General features: G+C 45.2%; 1 protein-coding gene across 1 annotated transcript in view; it reads right to left on the bottom strand.

Moving 5' to 3' along the window:
• The window catches only part of RASSF5 (Ras association domain family member 5), a 164,748-nt gene extending 145,206 nt beyond the window's left edge, over nt 1-19,542 (bottom strand). Inside the window, exon 1 of the mRNA XM_084853338.1 lies at nt 18,120-19,542. Within this exon, the coding sequence (XP_084709464.1) occupies nt 18,120-18,804 (685 nt within the window). The 5' untranslated portion in view covers nt 18,805-19,542. The remainder of the gene's footprint in view (nt 1-18,119) is intronic.
• Nucleotides 19,543-20,253: the final 711 nt, after the last annotated feature.

Here is a 20,253-nt window from a genome sequence, read left to right as displayed (position 1 = left end):
GGCCTACACCTGCAACAAGTGCAAGTTGATCACGCTGCTGCTGGAAGAAAAAGTAAGTGGACTGGAGCGGCAACTGTTGACCCTCCGGGGAATAAGAGAACACAAAGAGTTCTTGGACAGAATGGGGGAACTACAGCAGCAAAGGGAAGACCAGAAGCTTGAAGAGCAACAGGCAACAGCAAGATGAGGCAGAAGTGCGAAATGCTGAGGTGAAGAAAAATGAGTAGAGGATACTTCGTGGACAAGGGTGACAGTTAGGAGAAGAAGAACTAGATGCCACTCTGCACCAGTGGAAGCAGTGGAGCTGTGGAACAGATTCCAGGTACTTGCGGATGAGACTGGAGGACAGCCTGCAGAGGAAGAATCACAGGAGAACCTGCATGAGAGTGAGCAAGAGGCTGAAGGTCAGTCAAACAGAGGCGATGAAACCCAGGCCTACAACAAGAAGAGAAGAATGGTAGTAGTGGGAGACTCCTTGCTGCATGGGATCGAGACCCAAGTATGTCGCGAAGACCTGTGGACTCGCCAGGTATGTTGTCTCCCAGGAGAACGGCTTAGAGACATGACTGAAAGGTTGCCTGCACTCATTAAGCCCACTGACAGGTATCCCTTTCTTCTCATCCATGTGGGAACAAATGATACTGCCAAGCAGAGCTACAAAGAGATCACGTCAGACTTTGAAGCTTTGGGAAGGAAACTCAAGAACTTTGGGGCCCAGATAGTTTTCTCATCCATCCTTCCAGTAGTTAGAAGAGGGATAGAAAGGGAATGAAAAATACTCCAGGTGAATGACTGGCTACGAAGGTGGTGCCGACGAGAGAGATTTGGATTCTGGGACCATGGGCTATACTTCCTGGAAGATGGGCTGTTGGCAAGGGATGGGTTGCACCTCACAAAGGATGGGAAGAATGTGTTTGGCCACAGCATGAAGAACTTCATCAGGAGGGCTTTAAACTGAATCCTACAGGGAAGGGAGATGTAATGTTGGACGTAGCAGCATGCATTGCAATGGAGAGAACAGCTCTGATAGCGCCCAATAATAGTCTCAGACACATGTAGGAAGAAAGCCAGACTATGAAGCACATGGTCTTCGATGTCTATATACTAATGCCCAGAGTATGGGAAACAAACAGAACGAACTTGAACTCTTAATACAGGAGGGAAATTATGACTTGATAGGTATAACTGAGACTTGGTGGGATGACTCTCATGACTGGAATACAGCAATTGAAGGATATTACTTGTTCAAAAAGAACAGGAGGAACAGAAAGGGGAGTGGGGTTGCACTGTATGTGAAAAATACATATCTCTGCACAGAAATACAGGAGGATGAGCTTGGTAGCCCCATCAAGAGCATCTGGATCAAAATAAATGGAGCAAAGAATAAAAGGAACCTGGTGGTCGGAGTCTACTGCCGGCCACCCAATCAAAGAGAAGACGAGGATGAAACCTTTGAAAAGCAAATCGCCAATGTTTTAAGGAAGCATGATGTTGTAGTAATGGGGGCTTCAATTTCCCCAATATTTCTTGGAAGACAAATTCTGCAAAACATGGCCCCTCCAGGAAATTCCTGACTTGTGTGGCGGATAACTTCCTCCTACAGAAAGTAGAAGAAGGAACTAGAGGATCGGCTATCCTTGACTTGACCCTAACCAACAGAGATGACTTAGTGAATAAAGTAGCCGTTACAGGAACTCTGGGGGAAAGCGACCATGTTGTACTTGAGTTCTTGGTTCTAAGGGAAGCAAAAGCCAAGTGTAGCCAAACGCATTCCCTGGATTTTAGGAAAGCTGATTTTAATAAACTCAGAACAATGATCAGTAAGGTCCCGACTCCCAAGGCAAGCGACGCTAATGAGAAAAGGAGTCCAAGATGGGTAGGAGCTTTTAAAAAAAAGGAAATTCTCAGGGCACAATTACAAACAATTCCAACAAGAAGAAAAGGTGGAAGACAACAGAAGAAGCCAATGTGGCTTCACAAAAAGCTTAGGGATGACCTGAAAACAAAATAGGACACATATAGGTAGTGGAAAGAAGGCCAAGTAACAAAGGAAGAGTACAGGCAGGTAGCACAGAATTGCAGGGATGGTGTCAGGAAGGCTAAAGCTGAGAATGAGCTGAGGTTAGCGAGGGATGCTAAAAACAACAAAAAGGCTTTCTTCAGCTACGTGCATAGTAAAAGGCAGAGGAAAGAAATGGTTGTTCAGCTATTAAATAAGGATGGCAAAACAATAACAGATGACAAAGGCAGAGGTGCTCAATTCCTACTTTGGCTCAGTCTTCTCCCAAAAGAGGGTCTATAACACCCATGGCAAAGGCGAAGTACAGGCTGAAAGGGCAGGATTGCAGCTTGAGATCAATAGGCATACGGTCAAGGAACACCTGATTAATTTGAATGAGTTCAAATCTCCAGGGCCAGATGAACTGCATCCTAGAGTAATAAAGGAACTGGCAGAAGAACTCTCAGAACTGCTGTCTATTCTCTTTGAGAAATCATGGAGAACGTGGGAAGTGCCAGATGACTGGAGGAGGACTAATCTTCAAAAAGGGTAAAAAGGAGGAACTGGAAAATTCTGGAGCAGATGATAAAGCAATCCATCTGGAAGCACCTTGACAACAATGCCGTGATTACTCAAAGCCAACATGGAGTTGTCAAAAACAAGTCCTGCCAGACGAATCTGATCTCATTTTGTGATCAAGTCACCTCCCTTGTGGACCATGGGAATGCTGTAGACATCATATACCTCGACTTCAGCAAAGCTTTCGACAAAGTGCCCCATGATATACTGATCAGCAAACTAGCTCAAAGTGGGCTAGATGAAACAACGATCCGGTGGATCCACAGTTGGCTACAGAATCGGACTCAAAGAGTGCTTATCAATGGGACCTTCTCAAACTGGGGAGAGGTAACGAGTGGGGTACCGCAGGGCTCAGTCCTGGGCCCAGGGCTCTTCAACATTTTTATTAATGACTTGGAGGAGGAGGTGCAGGGAATGCTGATCAAATTTGCAGATGACACAAAACTGGGCAGGATAGCTAATACTTTGGAAGACAGAAACAAAATTCAAAGTGATCTGGATAGACTGGAGCGCTGGGCAGAAAACAACAGAATGACATTTCATAGGGATAAATGCCAAGTTCTGCACCTAGGAAAAAGAAACCAAATGCACAGTTACAAGATGGGGGATACGTGGCTCAACCACACTACAAATGAGAAGGATCTTTGAATTGTTGTCTATCACCAGCTGAATATGAGCCAACAATGTGATGTGGCTGCAAAAAAGGCAAATGCTCTTTTGGGCTGCATTAATAGAAGCATAGCTTTCAAATCCTGGGAAGTACTAGTTCCCCTCTACTCAGCACTGGTTAGGCCTCATCTGGAGTACTGTGTCCAGTTCTGGGCACCACACTTTAAGAAGGATGCAGACAAACTGGAGAGGGTTCAGAGGAGGGCAACAAAGATGATCAGGGGACTGGAAACAAAGTCCTATGAAGAGAGACTGAAAGAACTGGGCATGTTTAGCCTTGAGAAGAGACGACTGAGGGGAGATATGATAGCGCTCTTCAAGTACTTGAAAGGTTATCACAAGGCCAGGATCTCTTCTTGATCATCCCAGAGTGCAGGACACGGAATAATGGGCTCAAGTTACAGGAAGCCAGATTCCGGCTGAACATCAGGAAGAACTTCCTGACTGTTAGAGCAATACAACAGTGGAACCAATTACCTAGTAAGGTGGTGGGCTCTCCCACACTGGAGGTGTTCAAGACGAGGCTGGACAGCCATCTGTCAGGGATGCTCTGACTTGGATTCCTGCATTGAGCGGGGGGTTGGACTCGATGGCCTTGTAGGCCCCTTCCAACCCTACTGTTCTATGATTCTATGATTCTAAGGTGCTATGAATTGGAGTGTGGAGCTGATGTCCAACCTGAAGTACTGGGTGCATGGATGGAAGAGCATTGGCCCCAGAGGCTGTTGTGTGTCAGTACAGAAATAAAGGCGGGGACAGCAGAGCTCACCCTGCAGCAGAACAACCCTCACCCCACTCCTCTTGAAAGTATGTCTATACGCAGCCGGAAGTAATGGCAGTAGCACAAATTCTCTCTCTGGAACACCCAGCATTTTCTACAATGTACTGTCAAAAGAATGTCCACACCTTGGTAAAGGAATGAGCTACCTTAATTTTTTTTGCTGTTTTAAGAGCTCAATGGATCTGCTGAATGGAAGGCTCCATACAAGTGCCCATACAAGAATGGTCAATTTCGGCTTTTATTTTGCTGTTGAGATTTCATTGTATTACTGTATCTTAGTTTCCTTTTGAATGTACATTGCTTTGAAAGCCCTCGTGGGCAGAAAAGCAATTTATATATACTTTTAATAGATAAAGTTTTCTTCTTGCTCTGGAGAATTTTGCACTCCATATCAAAGTCTCACAGGATGCCTCTTGTCAGTCTTTCTCTCCCCTCCCTATACTATGTGACTAAGGGTGCAATCCTATGCATGTTTAGACAGAAAAAAGTCCTACAATTCCCAGCATGCCCCACCCAGAATGGCAGGCTGGGGGATGCTGGGATTTGTAGGATGTTTTTCCATCTAAAAATGCATAGGATTGCACCCTAAATTTTGTAGCTACATCAAGATCTGTTACCTTTAGCTATCACAATACAGAAAATTTTCCCACTGTTGAGGGATTTCAAATGGAGATCATTGGCTAGTAAACACACCCACCATGTGGTCCCTGAGAATGGTCTGAAAGTACATGAGGCAGTAACCTTGCTGAATCTAAGCAAGTAGGGTGGCCATGTGTCCTATTTATAGAAGACAGCCTTCTATTTGAAAGTGTCCTCTGTTTGAACGGCAATCCATCCCAAGTCTGGTTTAAAGATAAAGAACCAAAAGGAAGAAGAGCTGGGGAGTGGGGGGAGATGAAGTTGCACCTGGACTGAGCAAGCACACAGGCCACCTAGTCACAGTCTTTCCCCCTATGATGAGATACATAATATTTCTATTGAAATTATAGCAATTATTTCTACATTTGCATCAACACATATAAATTAGACATGCAAATCAGTGTCCTCTTTTTTTTGGTGATGCATAAGTAGGTCTGGGTCTGATTTGTGCCTGGATGGAAGATTGCCTGGGAACCCAATGTCTGACACCATGTGTCCTATCATGGAAGCAAGGTTGGATCTAAAAAGAAGTAAAAGAAAATACCCCCGTGGGAGTTAAATTTCAGGTGCTATAATGTTAGTAAGGCCAGCTCTTTGGTGTTAGAGCACATGCTTTGCATGTTAAAGATCCTAGGATCAGGCCCTAGCATCTCCAGGTAGGCTTGGGAAAAACCCCTGTCTGAAACCCTGGAGAGCAGCTGCCAGTCGACAATACTGAGCTAGATGGACCAATGGCCTCACTTGGTGTGATGCAGCTTCCTATGTTCCTAGCTGTTCTCGCCAGGTTTTTGTTTGTTTATTTTGTTAGGTACTATCCTAACTCTCCAGTGCAGCAGGTGCAATCTATCTACACCTGCCTCCAGCACAGCATCCCACATATGATTTTAATATTAGGCATGATACATTCCATGAATCTCTCCTACAAATCACTGCACACAGATTTCCTTGCAATGAGGTAGAAGGGGAGGATTTCAGTATCTGCTGCTCGGGTATCCGACACCAAGGTTTGTGTCTATATGGGAAAATTATGGCTCTGCCACCTGACCTGACAGATTCCAGTGGCATATCAAGCTGTGTTACCAGCTGCTTTGGAGTTAGATTGCAAAGAACATGTCACAGACATTCAAGTGGAGCAATCATCATTTTACGGTTTCTCAAAATGCAATGGTCACACTTGGCCGGCCAGCCACCTGGGTCTGCTGAGAAGGAAAGCAGTTCAATGCATGCAACAACCAGGAAAGCAGAAGTGGAGCAGGCTGAGAGATGGGGGGCGGGGGGATTAGGGATGCTTTATCAAAAAAATAAGGCAGGCTAATAAAGGAAACGCCCAAAATCTTAGCGTTCTTGGATTTAGGAAATATTCTTCCAAGAGAAGTAGCAATCATTCTTTCGGCTTTAAAACCTAAACCAAATGTTTTGCTGATGCGTACTATGCAAGCAAAGAAGAGAACTTCCATTTAAGAATAAATACATTCAAAACATTATCCAGCAGGCCATATGTAATTTCCAATTGTATAGCTGTAGCAGTGCTAAGCATACTTAACGCTACAAAGTAATGTCCTAGAATAACAGTGTATATACGTGGAACAGCTGCAACAGCTCGAAGACTATTCATATCCAATACTTCAATCAGTTTATGTGGTGGGGCTGGGGAGGAGGGATTTAGGATGGAAAATGGGTGATCAAATCAGAGACCCTTCTAACTGAAGGCCCCTTGTGGCCCTAGCTTCTCAAAATGGAGGTATCCTAAGTAAGGCCAATTCACAGGGATAGGGGTAGAAAGCAACACTGCAAAATCACTGGACTAAAGCCTTAATTTCCCTGTCAATCCTGTGTGCAAATGCAATTACACTACCAGCCTCAAAAAGAAAGCCAAGCAACATACGAAATTTTCCAGTTTATTAAACATCTTGCCACTTTTTGAACACATTGACACATTCCAAAGTTCTGCTTTGGCCACCTTGAAAAGACTTCCTTAAATTTGTTTTTATTTCCCTTCCTTGACTCATTTCATGGTCAATTCTGGCATGCAACTACACCAAAGTGGCCCAGTGAAAGGTTGGATTGATTTAAATGCCTAAGAAATGGGATGATGATCTAAATAAAGTTTCTAACTTTCTAACTTGCATATTTTCTCAACAGAGATGGGTACTAAGTAGTTCCTGTAAATAATTAAAATATATCTGTTTGCAACTAAAAAGCATCAAACTACACAGAAGCATAATCCAAAAACTCAGGTAATGTAGGACAGGGGTCCTCAAAAAGACACCTTTGGGTGCCATGGCACCTGTGGGGACCTCCAGTGGTGCCCATGAAGCTCTCCACCCCCTGCCCCCTTCAAAAACTTATTTTTAATTTTAACAGCTTGAAAGAAGTTAGGGCAGCAGGTTTTCCTTCTTGTTCCCGAACCTGCTGCTGAATCAGCTGTTCAGTGGGCAGGAAGAGAAGGAAAGAGTTGCTTCCTGGCCCTACCTAATCTCCTTCTGTCCACACAGACCTTGCCCCTTTTGCATGTGCTTCCTCTCTTGCTCCACTCCCAGTCGCTTCTTTCCACCCAACGCCTTTCCTCACTATTTCTCTCACACTCACCCATTTATCTTCCTGCTTCTTTTCACTCCCAGCTTCTAGCCTTGCTATTTCTCCCCACCACCACCTCTTTTGACTAGCCAGGCCCCACGGCAGCCATTATGGGACTAGCCACATCCTCCATAGAAGCCATTTTGTGGTGGTGCCCACAACGGTCTCTCAAATTCCCAAATTTGTCCGTGGATCCAAAAAGGTTGGGGACCCCTGATATAGGAAGTTTTACTAGAAAAATATATCTGCTTAGGAAAGCAATTGTGAAACTAGGGATGTTTATTTGGCAGTCTTTATACACATGTAAACATATTAAACAAGACTACTCCCTTGGAAACTAAGGGCTTGATACTTTCCAGAAGCAAGAGCTGGTAGTTACTGGACAGAACATTATTCATCTATGACATGGAAAGTAATGTCCATGGTGCTTGGTTGACAAAATCTAAATTTCATAATTTACACAATAATAAAAGTAGAGGTGACATAAGAGGTCATAAATTATAATGCTTAACATAAAAAACACTTATTTTTGCTCCTTGTTCACTCTTTTGCATATTCAAGAGCAGGCTCTAACAGAAAAAGTTTAACTGAATGGCTGTATCAGAGCCAGGCCTACCATGAGGCAGAGTCAGAGCAAGTCCATTGTGCTTCAGTCCAGCTCCGTGACCTGCTAAACTGTGGAACAAAGAATCTAGTGTCCAAGTCTATACTTTTCCTCTTCCCTCCCAATCCCTTTTCGTTTTGTGTCATTCCTTTCAAACCGTAAGCCTGCAAAGTCAGGAGCGCCTTATTTCTGATCTTTGGAAGATGCTCTGGGAATCTTTTTGGCTGAAGAGCAGGGTTAACATGCCTTAAATAAAATGCTTTAAATAAAATAAATAATGACTGCAGCAGCACAAGCTTCCCTTCACACCACAACAGCTGCAGGATAGTATTATTTATCATTAACATTTATATGCCATCTTATTTGCTTAAAAGCCATCAAGGTGGTACACATCCATTTAAAACAATAAAACCTTAAAACAAAAATAAGAACATTAAAAATAGCAAAACATTAATACATTAAAGCTACATAATTTAAAAGGCTTTTTAAAAAGGTATCTTCACACCCTGTCTAAAAACCAAGAGTGGGGGCCAGTTGTAATTCTTGAGGGAGCAGCATTCCAGAGTTTGGGAACAACACAAGAGAAAACCCTTTCACGCATGCCCAACAATCCTGCAGATCTCAATACCTGAGAAGGTTCATAACAAGACAGGTGGTCCCTTAGATAGCCAGGTCTTAAGCCATTTAGGGCTTTAAAGGCTAAAACCAACACCTTGAACTGAGCCTGAAAAGAAACTGACAACCAGTGCAGGTCTTTCAAGACAGGTGTGTAACATAGTCCCAATACTGTGCACCGGTTAGCAGCCTAGCTGCAGCATTTTGCACTAATTGTAGCTTCTGGATGCTCTTCACGGGTATCCCCATATGTAGGATCAGATGGATGGGACTTTGCTGGCCAAGCAGGTAAGTGAACTTGAAAATCCCAGTTCCCAGGCAACTCTATTACTTTTCTATACCGCCCAATAGCCAAAGCTCTCACCAGATATCTTCACCAAAGCACCATCTGTCATAGCCTTCCCCAACCTAGTGCCCATCAGCGGTGCAGACTACAACTCCCATAGTCCCCAGACAGCATACCATGCTGGCTGGGGACAATGGGGACTGTACTCCAGCACTTCTGATGGGCACCAGGTTGGGGAAGGCTGTGATCTATCATCTCCTTCTGCAGCAAACCTATCTACCTTGTCTCAGATACCCCGCTGGGCCCTGACTAGGATTTGAATTAAGCACTGTTCAGATGAGCATCTTGCCACTGACACCCAATCTAGAGGAGCTCTCTGACTAGTACTCAGTCCAAAGCCCATTGAAAGAAGTGAAGATAATGCACCCCATGGGAACAATTAAAAAGAGAAGAGAGAAAAGCAGGCATTGTTGGCCCATCCGGCTACAAAACCATGTGTTGGCACTCTTGACATCTCTAGGACATGAGTTCTCTGTAATCAGTACACACTCAGCTTCAACTGTTGTATAAAAAACCAAAAGGAATCCACCCAAAGTTATTCTTTTGGAAAGGGAGTGTCTGTTGAGTGAAGAATGGCATCAAAAGGGATGTGTTTTTTTAAAGTGCAGGTTTGAAAAAATGCCTTCGTTCCTATTTAAAAAACCCAAGCAAAATCCCCTTTGTATTCAGCATATACTGCTGCTTTTGTTTTATACAAAAGAGCACCATTCAAACAATTTACAGAATTAGTAAGAATAATTTGTTAAGATGTTTGGCACTAAATACACTCCTCTAAATCCAGATATGGACATCAGTCATTATGTACCCAGGACACAATGTGGCATCATGAAAATGTTTCTGCATGCAATTGCTAAGAAAAGGCAATTATTGAAACTATACACATGTACACACATTAGATACCATACCTTGCTCTCATTCTTTCTTTTTAAGGACAAATTTAAGATAAATAGAAAGATGATTGATTGATACATACATACATACTCATGCAACTAATAAATTCAGCTGCAATTCCAATTATTCTATAGTCCTTTGCACCAGGTTTTATCAGTACTTTCAAGTTCTTGTTAATACTGAAACCTGGCGATCAGGTAGATGGCTACAAGACAGAGCCATTTCGGTGGTGGCACCCCATCTGTAGGATACAGCCACCAGAGAGGTTTGACTGGTGCCTATGTTGAGGTCTTTTCAGCATGAGGTGAAGACCTTTTTATTTTCCCAGGCATTTTAGGAACTATTTTTGTGCTTTTAGATCTCTGCACTGTTTTACCTCTGGTTTTATTATGTCCTGCTGTTGACTCTATCTTGGTTTTTATCTGCCTTGTTTTATCTTGTTTTTATTTGACTCATTTTGTTGCTATTTTGGAGTTTTACATTTTTAATTTCTACACCATCTAGAGAACTTAGGTTATTAGGTGGATTAAACATTTAATTAATAAATTAAAGGTTATCATTAATCACAACTAAGATTAAAGCCTTAACTATAAAGTCAGCAGGGGAAGTCATTAGAGAAAGGCGTATGGGTCTGGGAGCATGTGATTCCAGGGTTATGTCTGCACAAGCCCTGGCTTAGTGTTTATTGCCTGAGAAATACAAGCTAAAGGGACAGAGAGCAGAGGTAAGACTTATCACTGCCAGCTCCTAAATGTGTTCTTATACTGTCATTGATTACCCTATGTCTTGTGTTGCATACAGATTGGCCCCCAGGGCAATCAAAGGTAAGGATGGCATAATTCAGACAGATGTCATTGACGGTGAAGAACAGATCTTTTGCACCTATTCAAGAATTCTGAATTCCCTCTGAATCACCAAACATTGGCCACAGCTAGCGATGAAGGGATCAATTTAGTTCCAGTCCATGTCAGTTTGTTCTGTGTTCACTCCTAATTCCATTCTGTCTTGTTTCCACAGTAATGGATGATTTAATTAAAGAACTACCTGAAAATTCAGAAATATGTGTTTCTGATGAGTAAAGGGCTGGATGCGCCTGATCTTGTCTGATCTCAGAAGCTAAGCAAGGTCAGCCCTGGTTAGTTTTTGGATGAGAGACTGCCTGGAAATCAGGCTTCCTGCACTGAGCAGGGGGTTGGATTCGATGGTCTTGTAGGCCCCTTCCAACCCTATGATTCTATGACATTCTATGAACATATATTTTTCAAAGTACGCATTTCTAAACCCATTTTATCCTAAAATAGGAATGTTAACCACTTTTTGATATGGTTTTTTTGAGCCGACAGTAACTTCCCAAGATTCAGAGAAATGTGAAGTATAACTGCATTCCAATCTGTGCATTAGTCCAGGTGGTGAGGATGAGGTTGGCTCATTTTAAAATGTGGACCAGCTGAAATCCTGAAGTATCCCCATTGACACAGCAATGGGAATGACAAACAACAGCTAGGACAGGAGGGGGGAATGTGAGGCCCTCCAGATCTAGTTCAACTGCAACTCCCACCAACCCTCACCGTGGGCTATGCTGGCCAGGGCAGGTGGGAGTTCCAGTCCAACAACGTCTGGCTCCCCACCCCTGGGCTAAAGAGACGATCAGCCTGATGCAAATTATAAATTCATATCCATACATTTTTTCATGCAAGACATTTTGATATCACTGAAACAGTACAGCTTGGGCCTTTATTAAGAGTCATATAAAACCAGCAAACATTGTAGTGAAAGAGAAGCATATACAGGGCTGGGGAAAGAGCAAGTACAAATAATTTCCACAGCGATGCAAGCAGTCACTTGATTTAAAACAAAAACAAAAGCTGACCAACTGTGACATATCACTGCAACCAAATCATGGGGCCGTGCATAATATTGCAGTGTCAATACGATGCAGCAGGAACATACGGTGCTACTGTCTTTTCCAATTGCCCTTTATTTTCAAATGGCTCTACAGAACAGTTCTGAGCCCTAATCACTCTTCCATGCATCCATCATAGCAAGAAACACTTAACTGAGTATGAATTTGGGAACAAGCCCAAATGTTTTAAAATCATCATCATCAGGAAGGGAGCTAAGAGGGTCAGCAAAAGAACACCGCTATAAGAATTGGAAAGCACTCCCACCATGCAGGAATAAACTGCTTGCAACACTGTCAAGTTAGGAGAGAAAAAAGCTTTCAGGCTTGGCCTCAATGGTCTTGTAGGGCCCTTCCAACCCTACTACTCTATGATTCTGATTCTTGCAGCAGTTCTATCCCTGGCCAAAAAATGTGGACTGTAAAGTTTATTAAGCAGCAGCATCCAAACTGTCAGGATCCCCCTATGGAAGATTTAAAAATTGCTATGCATCCTCCTACTGGGTAAGGTACTGTCAGTGACAGAGCTGGATTACATGTTCACTGGATTTCTAAATTTGGGCTGAACATAGAACTTCTGATCAAGTGTGAATTAAGCGTGAAAATCTACTTAAAATTGAAGTGGGGTAAATCTTTTCCTTTTGAAGAGGGATATGTCAAGTCAATTCCTTTCCTACTTGATTAGGGGAGCCACAATAGCTTGCAACACAGGACAAAACTATCTGCTAGCTTCGGGGACAGTCCAGAAGGGGGGGGGGAGCCATTTTTATGCATCTCTCTCATTGAATCTAACTCCGTGAGGAATGAGAGGCACATCTGTGCGGCCAGCAGGGCAGCACACAGAGATCTGAAGGTGAGATTTTAATCTTCATTGAAAGCTCTATTCACTTAATTACCCCAATTAATTGATTAAAAGCTCACAGCCCCAAACAGAGTGATGTGCTTAAGGCAAATTGGTGGGATTATGTTTCTAACATATTTTCTTCCCACTCAGACATACACTCAGATTATAAATGAACCATGCTTTTATTTCCTGTTCGTCCTAAATGGTTTAGGGTTGTCTGCCTTTTTAATATTATAGGGCTTTTTGAGTTGATATTTATTGGCAGCTATCCACAATAACTTCAGGAGCAGTTGTTGTTGTTGTTCAGTCATTAAGTCGTGTCGGACTCTTCGTGACCAACTTAACCACTGAACAACAACAACTGCTCCTGAAGTTATTGTGGATAGCTGCCAATAAATATCAACTCAAAAAGCCCTATAATATTAAAAAAGCAGACAACCCTAAACCATTTAGGACGAACAGGAAACAAAAGCATATAATATCTGACTGGATAAATCTATGACATGCTCACAACTTGAATACCATACCCAGTTTTGGGCATAATCCCAGAAAACATGGGTTTAGTCATGTCTAGTATGGCAAACTGATTATTCTTAGAGTGTAATCCTATACCCACTTACCTCAGAGTAAGCCCCATTGAATTCTGTGGGGCTTACTTCTGAGTATACATATATATGATTACACTAACTTCCAGGACACTTCAAAAATCTAAGATTACTCCTGACAACTAAGAAGACTTCCCAGTTTGGTTACATGTATGTCCAATAAGATGAATTTCTGACTAATTATCATAGAGAAAAGCCATTTAGCAATTTTGGAGACTGCATTTCTAATGCTAGTGAACACACTGAATCAAATTAAAGGTGCAATAGTCTATGCTTGATGAAAAAAATAGTTTGACCATGTTTAAGACGACATTAACAGTGGATTATTTCCCTGAACAGAATAAATGTTTTCATGCTAGATTTGGAAACTCAGCTCAGAAACATATACATACACATAACACATTTCACTAAATGCAAGAATGAGGGATAGACCCAAATCAATTACGAAATGCACAGCTGACGTTTCTATTCCTGAAAACTATAAGAAGACTTAATAGCACATCGGGTCCTATCAATTTATATGTGAACCACTTAGATATTTTATTATATTAAGTGGTATATAAATATTATAAATAAATACAATTAATTGATTAATTTTAACACTGCCCTGCCCAAAATGCAGTATCAACATTATGAACCATCCTAGCATGCATTTTTTCCTCCCCTCATGACTGATGAGCCCCTTAGTGCGGCATAATGATTAGGAGACCATGAACTGAAAGCTTCTAGTTCAAATCCCATCTCAGTTATGAATTTATTGAGCAGAATTAGACACAACACCTGCCCTCCGCGTGAGACACCACCAGCACCGTTCTGAACCCCCATCTACAACAGGAGGAATGGCCCACTTGACAGTGGTGTTGAAAGGATGACTGGGAAAAGAAATGCAAAGCACTTCACACACTTCAATATGCCACGGTTATTTGATATTATTTCATAGCAATCAGAACCCATGGTAGGATGAACAAATCTTCTTTTGTTAACTAAAATTAGTATAGCTTGTTAACTCACATATACCATAGAGCACATAATGGGAGAAAAAGGAACCATTAATGAATATCTTTGTATTCATTAATGGTCTATATATATACATGCGGAAAGTCCAACTACAAAAGATTTTAAATCTGGCCTTATTTATCTCTACTGATAATTTTTGTGTGTTTTGTTTATCTTGGCTGATCACTCTAAAGTTGCTCCTTTAAATCATGTTGTTTTATGTCCTGTGAGAAGCACCACTTGAAGGAAAACTACGTAACATAAGAACATCAGAAGAGCCATGCTGGATCAGACCAAGGGTCCATCTAGTCCAGCATTCTGTTCACACAGAACAGTGGCCAATGAGCTGTCGAGAAGGAATCCACAAGAAGGACATGAGCGCAATAGCACTCTCCTGCCCATGTCCCCCAGCAACTGGTGGCCATAGGCATACCGCTTCTGGTACTGCTGGTTAGTATGATCAATAAACAGATGATCATCCGACCACCATGTTAAACAACTTTTACTGTTATTTACTTATAAATGTGCTGAGACTATTGCCATAATATGAGGTGGTTAGTTGTTGTTTTTTAAAAAAACAACAACACTAATTTGGGGGGGAAATAAATTTCTTTCTAGTGACTGGCTTAAATCTAACGTGTGAGCAGAGTTCCCCTTGTGGAATGGGATCTCCCATTGCTCTCCTCCCCACTGCAGCCACCACATGTCCCCCAAATCTGTTCCAAGTGGTCCCCAAACCCTCCAGAGCAGATTTGCAGGGGAGGGATGTGTGTAGCAGTTTCTGTTCCACTGGTGAGCAGCCAGGGCTGGATACAACCCATTAGGCACTGGCCCAATTTAAAACAGAGACATCTGGGGTATGGAAGCAGACTCTCTACGAGGCCTCCAAGAAGGTGTGAACAGCCTGGGTGTCCCTTATGCTTCTCCAGTTGTCCCAGAAGCCCCATGCAATGTAAAGTGCCCCACCCCAAGACCTCTGCATATCATAAGTCCTGTTCACTCATTCATTCAGGTATGAATTAACATGTTTAGGGGCGGTGAAGGCTGACGGCTCTGATGTCAACGGGGTGGTGAATCGACCCTGGCCTTCAGTCAGAACCAGCCAGAACTCTAAAGGAGATATCCAAGGTCAGGTAGCTCTTTAGAGTTCTGTCTGAAACCCAGAGCAGATTTCCTGCCCCACTGACATTGGGAACCTCCACTGTTCAAGGGGTTGATTGGGATCACTCCCCCTGACCTCCATACATGCAAGTGTGCTATTTACATGGAGCCTACACATCACCCTTCCCCAACTTGGTGCTCTCCAGATGTTTTGGACTACAATACCCATCAGCCTCAGCCATCATGGCAAATGGTCAAGAATGCTGGGAGTTGTAGTCCAAAACATCCAGAGGGCACCAGCTTGGAGAAGGCTGCAATGCATGCATACATGTAAACACACTCTATTTTCCAGATTCCCGGATCAGACAGACAAGAACCTATGCGCATGTGAGTGACCATATACAGCCACTGCATAAATAGGATACTTGAACATATGGAAGCTGGAGATGGAGCCAGGAGGCACAACCTTTATCAGTCCCCTCCACACATTCATTTGTACAAGTGTAGTGCTGAAACCCCACCTGCCTTTCACAGCCTCTTCATTTCCCTGTGAAAGAGGCAGTCAGTTCTTTGCCTCTGTCATGGGGATTTTGAGAAGTTCATTTCTCACGGTACAGGGCTTCAGTGCTTACCTTACTCTAAGGAGGTGGCTGAGGGGTGGTGGTAGCGGTGCGTGCAGTCTTTATTTTATCTTTTTTACCCAGTTCTGTCCTTGCAGCCTTTCTGGCTGCTTGAGCTTTCTGAAAAGCCCCTAAGGGCACAATCCTATGCATGTTTAGACAGAGAAAAGGCCTACAACTCCCAGCATTCCCCAGACAGCTTTGCCTCTTCTCTGTCTAAACATGCATAGGATTGCGCCCTAAAGGACTTAAGCAGGACTCCCTGCCTTGGGGCTTTCCAGTGCTGCTGCCTGCTGAGTGCCTGAGAGGGGGGTAAGGACTTCTTCTTCTCCGAAGACTTTTAACAGCAACCAAACCAAACAAAAAATGCCTCACTCTGCTTTTGAAAATGGCATCTCCTTTCTTATTTTAAAGGATCAGGTAGCAGACAATGGGAAAAACCTCTGCCTGAAACTCTGGAGAGCCACTAGCAGTCAGAGCAAACAATTCTAGGCTCAATGGACAAGTGGTCTGAACTGGAGAAAGTCAGCTCAGAATCACAGAATCATAGAATAGTAGGGTTGGAAGGGGCCTACAAGACCATCGAGTCCAACCCCCTGCCCAATGCAGGAATCCAAATCAAAGCATCCCTGACAGATGGCTGTCCAGCCTCGTCTTGAGTGCCTCCAGTGTGGGAGAGCCCAGCACCTATGGCCCTGTATCTCCCGCCTTCCCAGGTGCCCCACCTAAAATGAAAATAGCTCACTGGGCCCCTTATATGACTCCAAGCCTTTAATACAGGGATGGCAAACATATGGCCCTCCAAATGTTGCTGGACCACAACTCCCATAATGCCTTACCCTTGGCCAGGATAGATGGGATTGATGGGAAATGGAGTCCAACAACATCTACAGGGCTGCATGTCCCCCCACCCCTGCTTTTACTTGTCCAGTACATTTCTATACATCAAGTCACAAGAACCCTGCAAAGGAGAAACATCCTTAAGAGAAAAAAAAGACCAAATAGTACACAAGTCACGCACATAATACAACACCCAACTATCATCCAGTGATTTACTGACAGACTCCTCTGGAAAAGACTGACAATAGCATAGTAAGCAGCCTCCAGTAGCAATGGACTAGGTTTGCAAATGATCCTTCAAACCTCAAGAGTAAGGAGTGGGGGAGAGAAAAGGCATCTTCATCACTTGCGAGATTATTGAAGGGTTAGAAAGGGAGGTAAAACAGAAGAAAGGGAATTTCTTCTGACTAATAAATAAGTACCATGCATTGCAATACGATTTATCTCGAAAGCTAGCAGAATATCTAAAACATATAGACTATCAAGCATTCAGATCAATCTGTTGGCCTGTTTACATGGGAATATTTCCAGCATGGAACTGGATAACACAAGATAAAAGTTGAACTGGGTAAGCATTTTTAGATAAACAAAAATGCAGATGTCCACAGGAAAGTGTTTGTAAAATACGTTTGCACAAACTTCAAACGTAAATAATTTCATTGACTGGTGTCTTGCAATTCTAAACCAAAGCACTCAAAGGAAGTTAAAACCAATTCATAAGTTAGGGATCAAAGTGGGCTTTTATTCTCAGACTGTGAATTCGCATGCTGGCCAACAAATATTCCAACATGCCTCATGAAATTTTCAGAAGGGCTCTCTAGCTTTCAGGTCTTAAAACATAAATCAGTGCATGCATCTGCGTTCCCATAAAGCAGAGAGCTCTCCTCCAGGACTTCCCAGAGCTTTAACTGGAATGCAGATTGCATGCAACGAGGTTACACCGTTTATTATTATCTGCTTTGCGCAATAAATTAGATGCGTTGTTTTTTTTAAAGAGACAATATCCCCAGGCTGGTCCAGAAGCAGACCTTGGAAGAGGCAGGGAACTGCTACAGCTGGATTTGGCTACAGCTAGAGAATAAAAGGTCACTCACCTGCACAAGAGTGGGTGTGATGACCCTGGAAGGGAGGAGGTGGGGAAATGGCTTTGCTGTTAAAGGGACAGCAACCCTCCAGGAGGGGAGGAGCGGGAGGATCAAGTCTGCACAAATCAGAACGGGATGGATCTGTTTGCACACTACGAAGGGTGGGACACCTGCAGCGGAGGGGAGGGAAGGGTGCCACGGGACGGGGCGAGCCAAGGGCCAAGTCGGAGAGGCTGCCGCCCGAGGACGGGCCAGGTCTCCACCAAGGGTTAGTTACCCGCATTGCTCCTTGTCATCAGCTCGGGGAATATTGGGGGGCCGATTTCGGATAAGGAGGGACAGACCTGCGACCACATAACCGGGCTGGGAGGGGGCGGGGGCCGGCCTATCCGCAAACACCTTGGACGGGGAAGGGGGGCGCCACTCACTCGCGCAGCGCAGCGCCCGCTGCTGCACGGCCTCCCCGCACAGGTCGCACCAGCCCCTCCACAGGGCGACGGCTTCGAAGCGGTGCCCTTCGCCCTTCTCCTCCCGCACGCGCGGGTCCCGCGGCTGCTCGAAGATGGTGCGCACGTCGGGCAGCAGGCGCGGCGCCCCCGATCGCAGCCGCAGCCGCTGGTGGTGATGCGGCTGCCCGGAGCGGACGGGCTTGGCCGCGGGGCCCGGGGGCGCGGCAGCCTCCCCTCCCGGGGGGACCGGGGCTCCCAGCTGCTCCGCGCCGTCCTTTCCGGCGCGCTCCGCCTCCAGCGCGCTTCCGAGGTGCCTCCCGCGGACAGCCGAGCGCAAGGCTGCGCGGGCGCCCGCCGGAGCTGGCTCCTCCGCAATGCGCTCTTGCCGAGACCCGCCGCCGCCGCCCTCCTCCTCCTCCTCCGGCCCGCCGTCCGCGGCCCGCTGCGCCGCCTCCAGGGCCCCCGGGGCGAGCGGCGGCGGCTGCTGCTCCTGCGGTTGCCTCCGCGGCAGCTGCGGCGGCGGCTGCTTCATGTCATTGGAAGCGGAGCGCTTGAGGATCTTCTTCCTCTCGCTGGCGCTGAGGCTCTGCAGGAAGAGCTGCTGCTCCTTGTCCAGCAGCAGCGGGTACGGGAACTGCCCGATGGCCGGGGAAGCCATGGCCATGGCGAGCGGGCGCGCAGCCCGAGCGGCGCCGACCTGCCGGAGGGTGGCCGGCAGCGCAGGCGCGCTTAAGAGGGACCTGCGGAGGCTGCGAACGGAGCGAGAGGGTGGAGCAAGGCGAGAGGGTGGGCAGGGCTGCGCTTCTCGAGCCGGAGAGTTGGCCCGGCCCGGCCCGGCCCGGCCCGGCCGAAAGTCGCGCCCTTTCGCCCAGGAACCGTCCGTCCTCTTACCGCCGAATCCTCGCTTGAAAGATCGGGCTGTGGGAAGGGAAAGCCACTCTGTACGTGCTCAGAGGCTAGCTGTCGCCAACAGGTTCCAGGACCGGGTCTTGCTCAAATAAAGCCGTAAGCCCTGAGGCAAGCAAGAACAACTAATTCCCAAGTTTTAGAACCAGGGCCCCAAAGGACTCAGCCGGGGGGGGGGGGGGCGTTTTCGTTACATCGGTGAAATAGTAATAATAAAAGGAGACCGCTGTGCATGCGCAGAGCGTCTTTTCCGTTCCCGTCTGGGATAGCGCCGCTTCCTAGAGCGGTGCAGAGACTGAGAATTCTCACGTTTAAGACTTCTTAAAGTATTATTCGCCTCGGCTTGCAGTGCCTGCCATTTTGATTTTCTGTTTGTTTCTTCTGATGGCCACTGGTTATTGTATATGTTTATATTACAGTTTTAATCTTGTACATCACCTGGCTATGTTTTACATGACAGTTGGTATAAAAATATTTTAAAATAAATAATTTTAAAAACTGCACCCTACTTCCCTCTCCCTTTACAATGAAACGTTGCTCCCTCCTACCTAGAAGGCATGCAGGCTCACCTTAAAGCTGCTGGGAGCACTGCCCAGGAGCTGCTGGTTCGATAGCAGGAGGCAGAGCTGGGCAGAGAGAGCCAAGAAGAGGCATCAAGGAACTTTTGTCCTGTGCAATTCCAGACCTAGTGGCAGAAAATACATTTACAGTGCATGTCTACTCAGAAGTAAGCCCCAGTGAGTTCAATGCATTGTACTCCCAGGGAAGTGTGTGTATATTGCAGCCTTATAGAAGAGGTTGCCAAGCATGGTGTCTTTGAGGCCTCCGCAAGTGCCCTGCCCTGTGAATGATCCCCTGCTTGTTCACCTAGGGACAAGGGTCGCCCTGCTTTACAGCATTTGGTCCACTGGAGTCCATGCAAGCTCCCATTCTTGCATAGGCCAGAAAGCACAGCACTGATCACAGCCTGGGCAAACTGGCAGTTAACTTGATCAAGGTAGAGGAGTGGGGCTTGAGCTGCTGCTAGGCCAGAGAGCTAGTTCTGTTCCTGAGGGGAAGCTTCGTACTCAGGATGGATGTCAGCAGCTGCCAAACCTCCATCAGGGCCCACTGCTGAGACATAAGAATGTAAGAAGAGCCATGCTGACTTGGATCAAGGGTCCATCTAGTCCAGCATGATGTTCACACAGTGGCCAACCAGCTGTCG

Source organism: Heloderma suspectum, chromosome 4 (genome assembly GCF_057233095.1).
Source record: "Heloderma suspectum isolate Gila_16-S chromosome 4, 16-S_ref, whole genome shotgun sequence".
NCBI lineage: Eukaryota > Metazoa > Chordata > Lepidosauria > Squamata > Helodermatidae > Heloderma > Heloderma suspectum.
The sequence above is the reverse complement of the archived record's forward strand: the minus strand, read 5'-3'. Positions and strand labels throughout refer to the sequence as shown.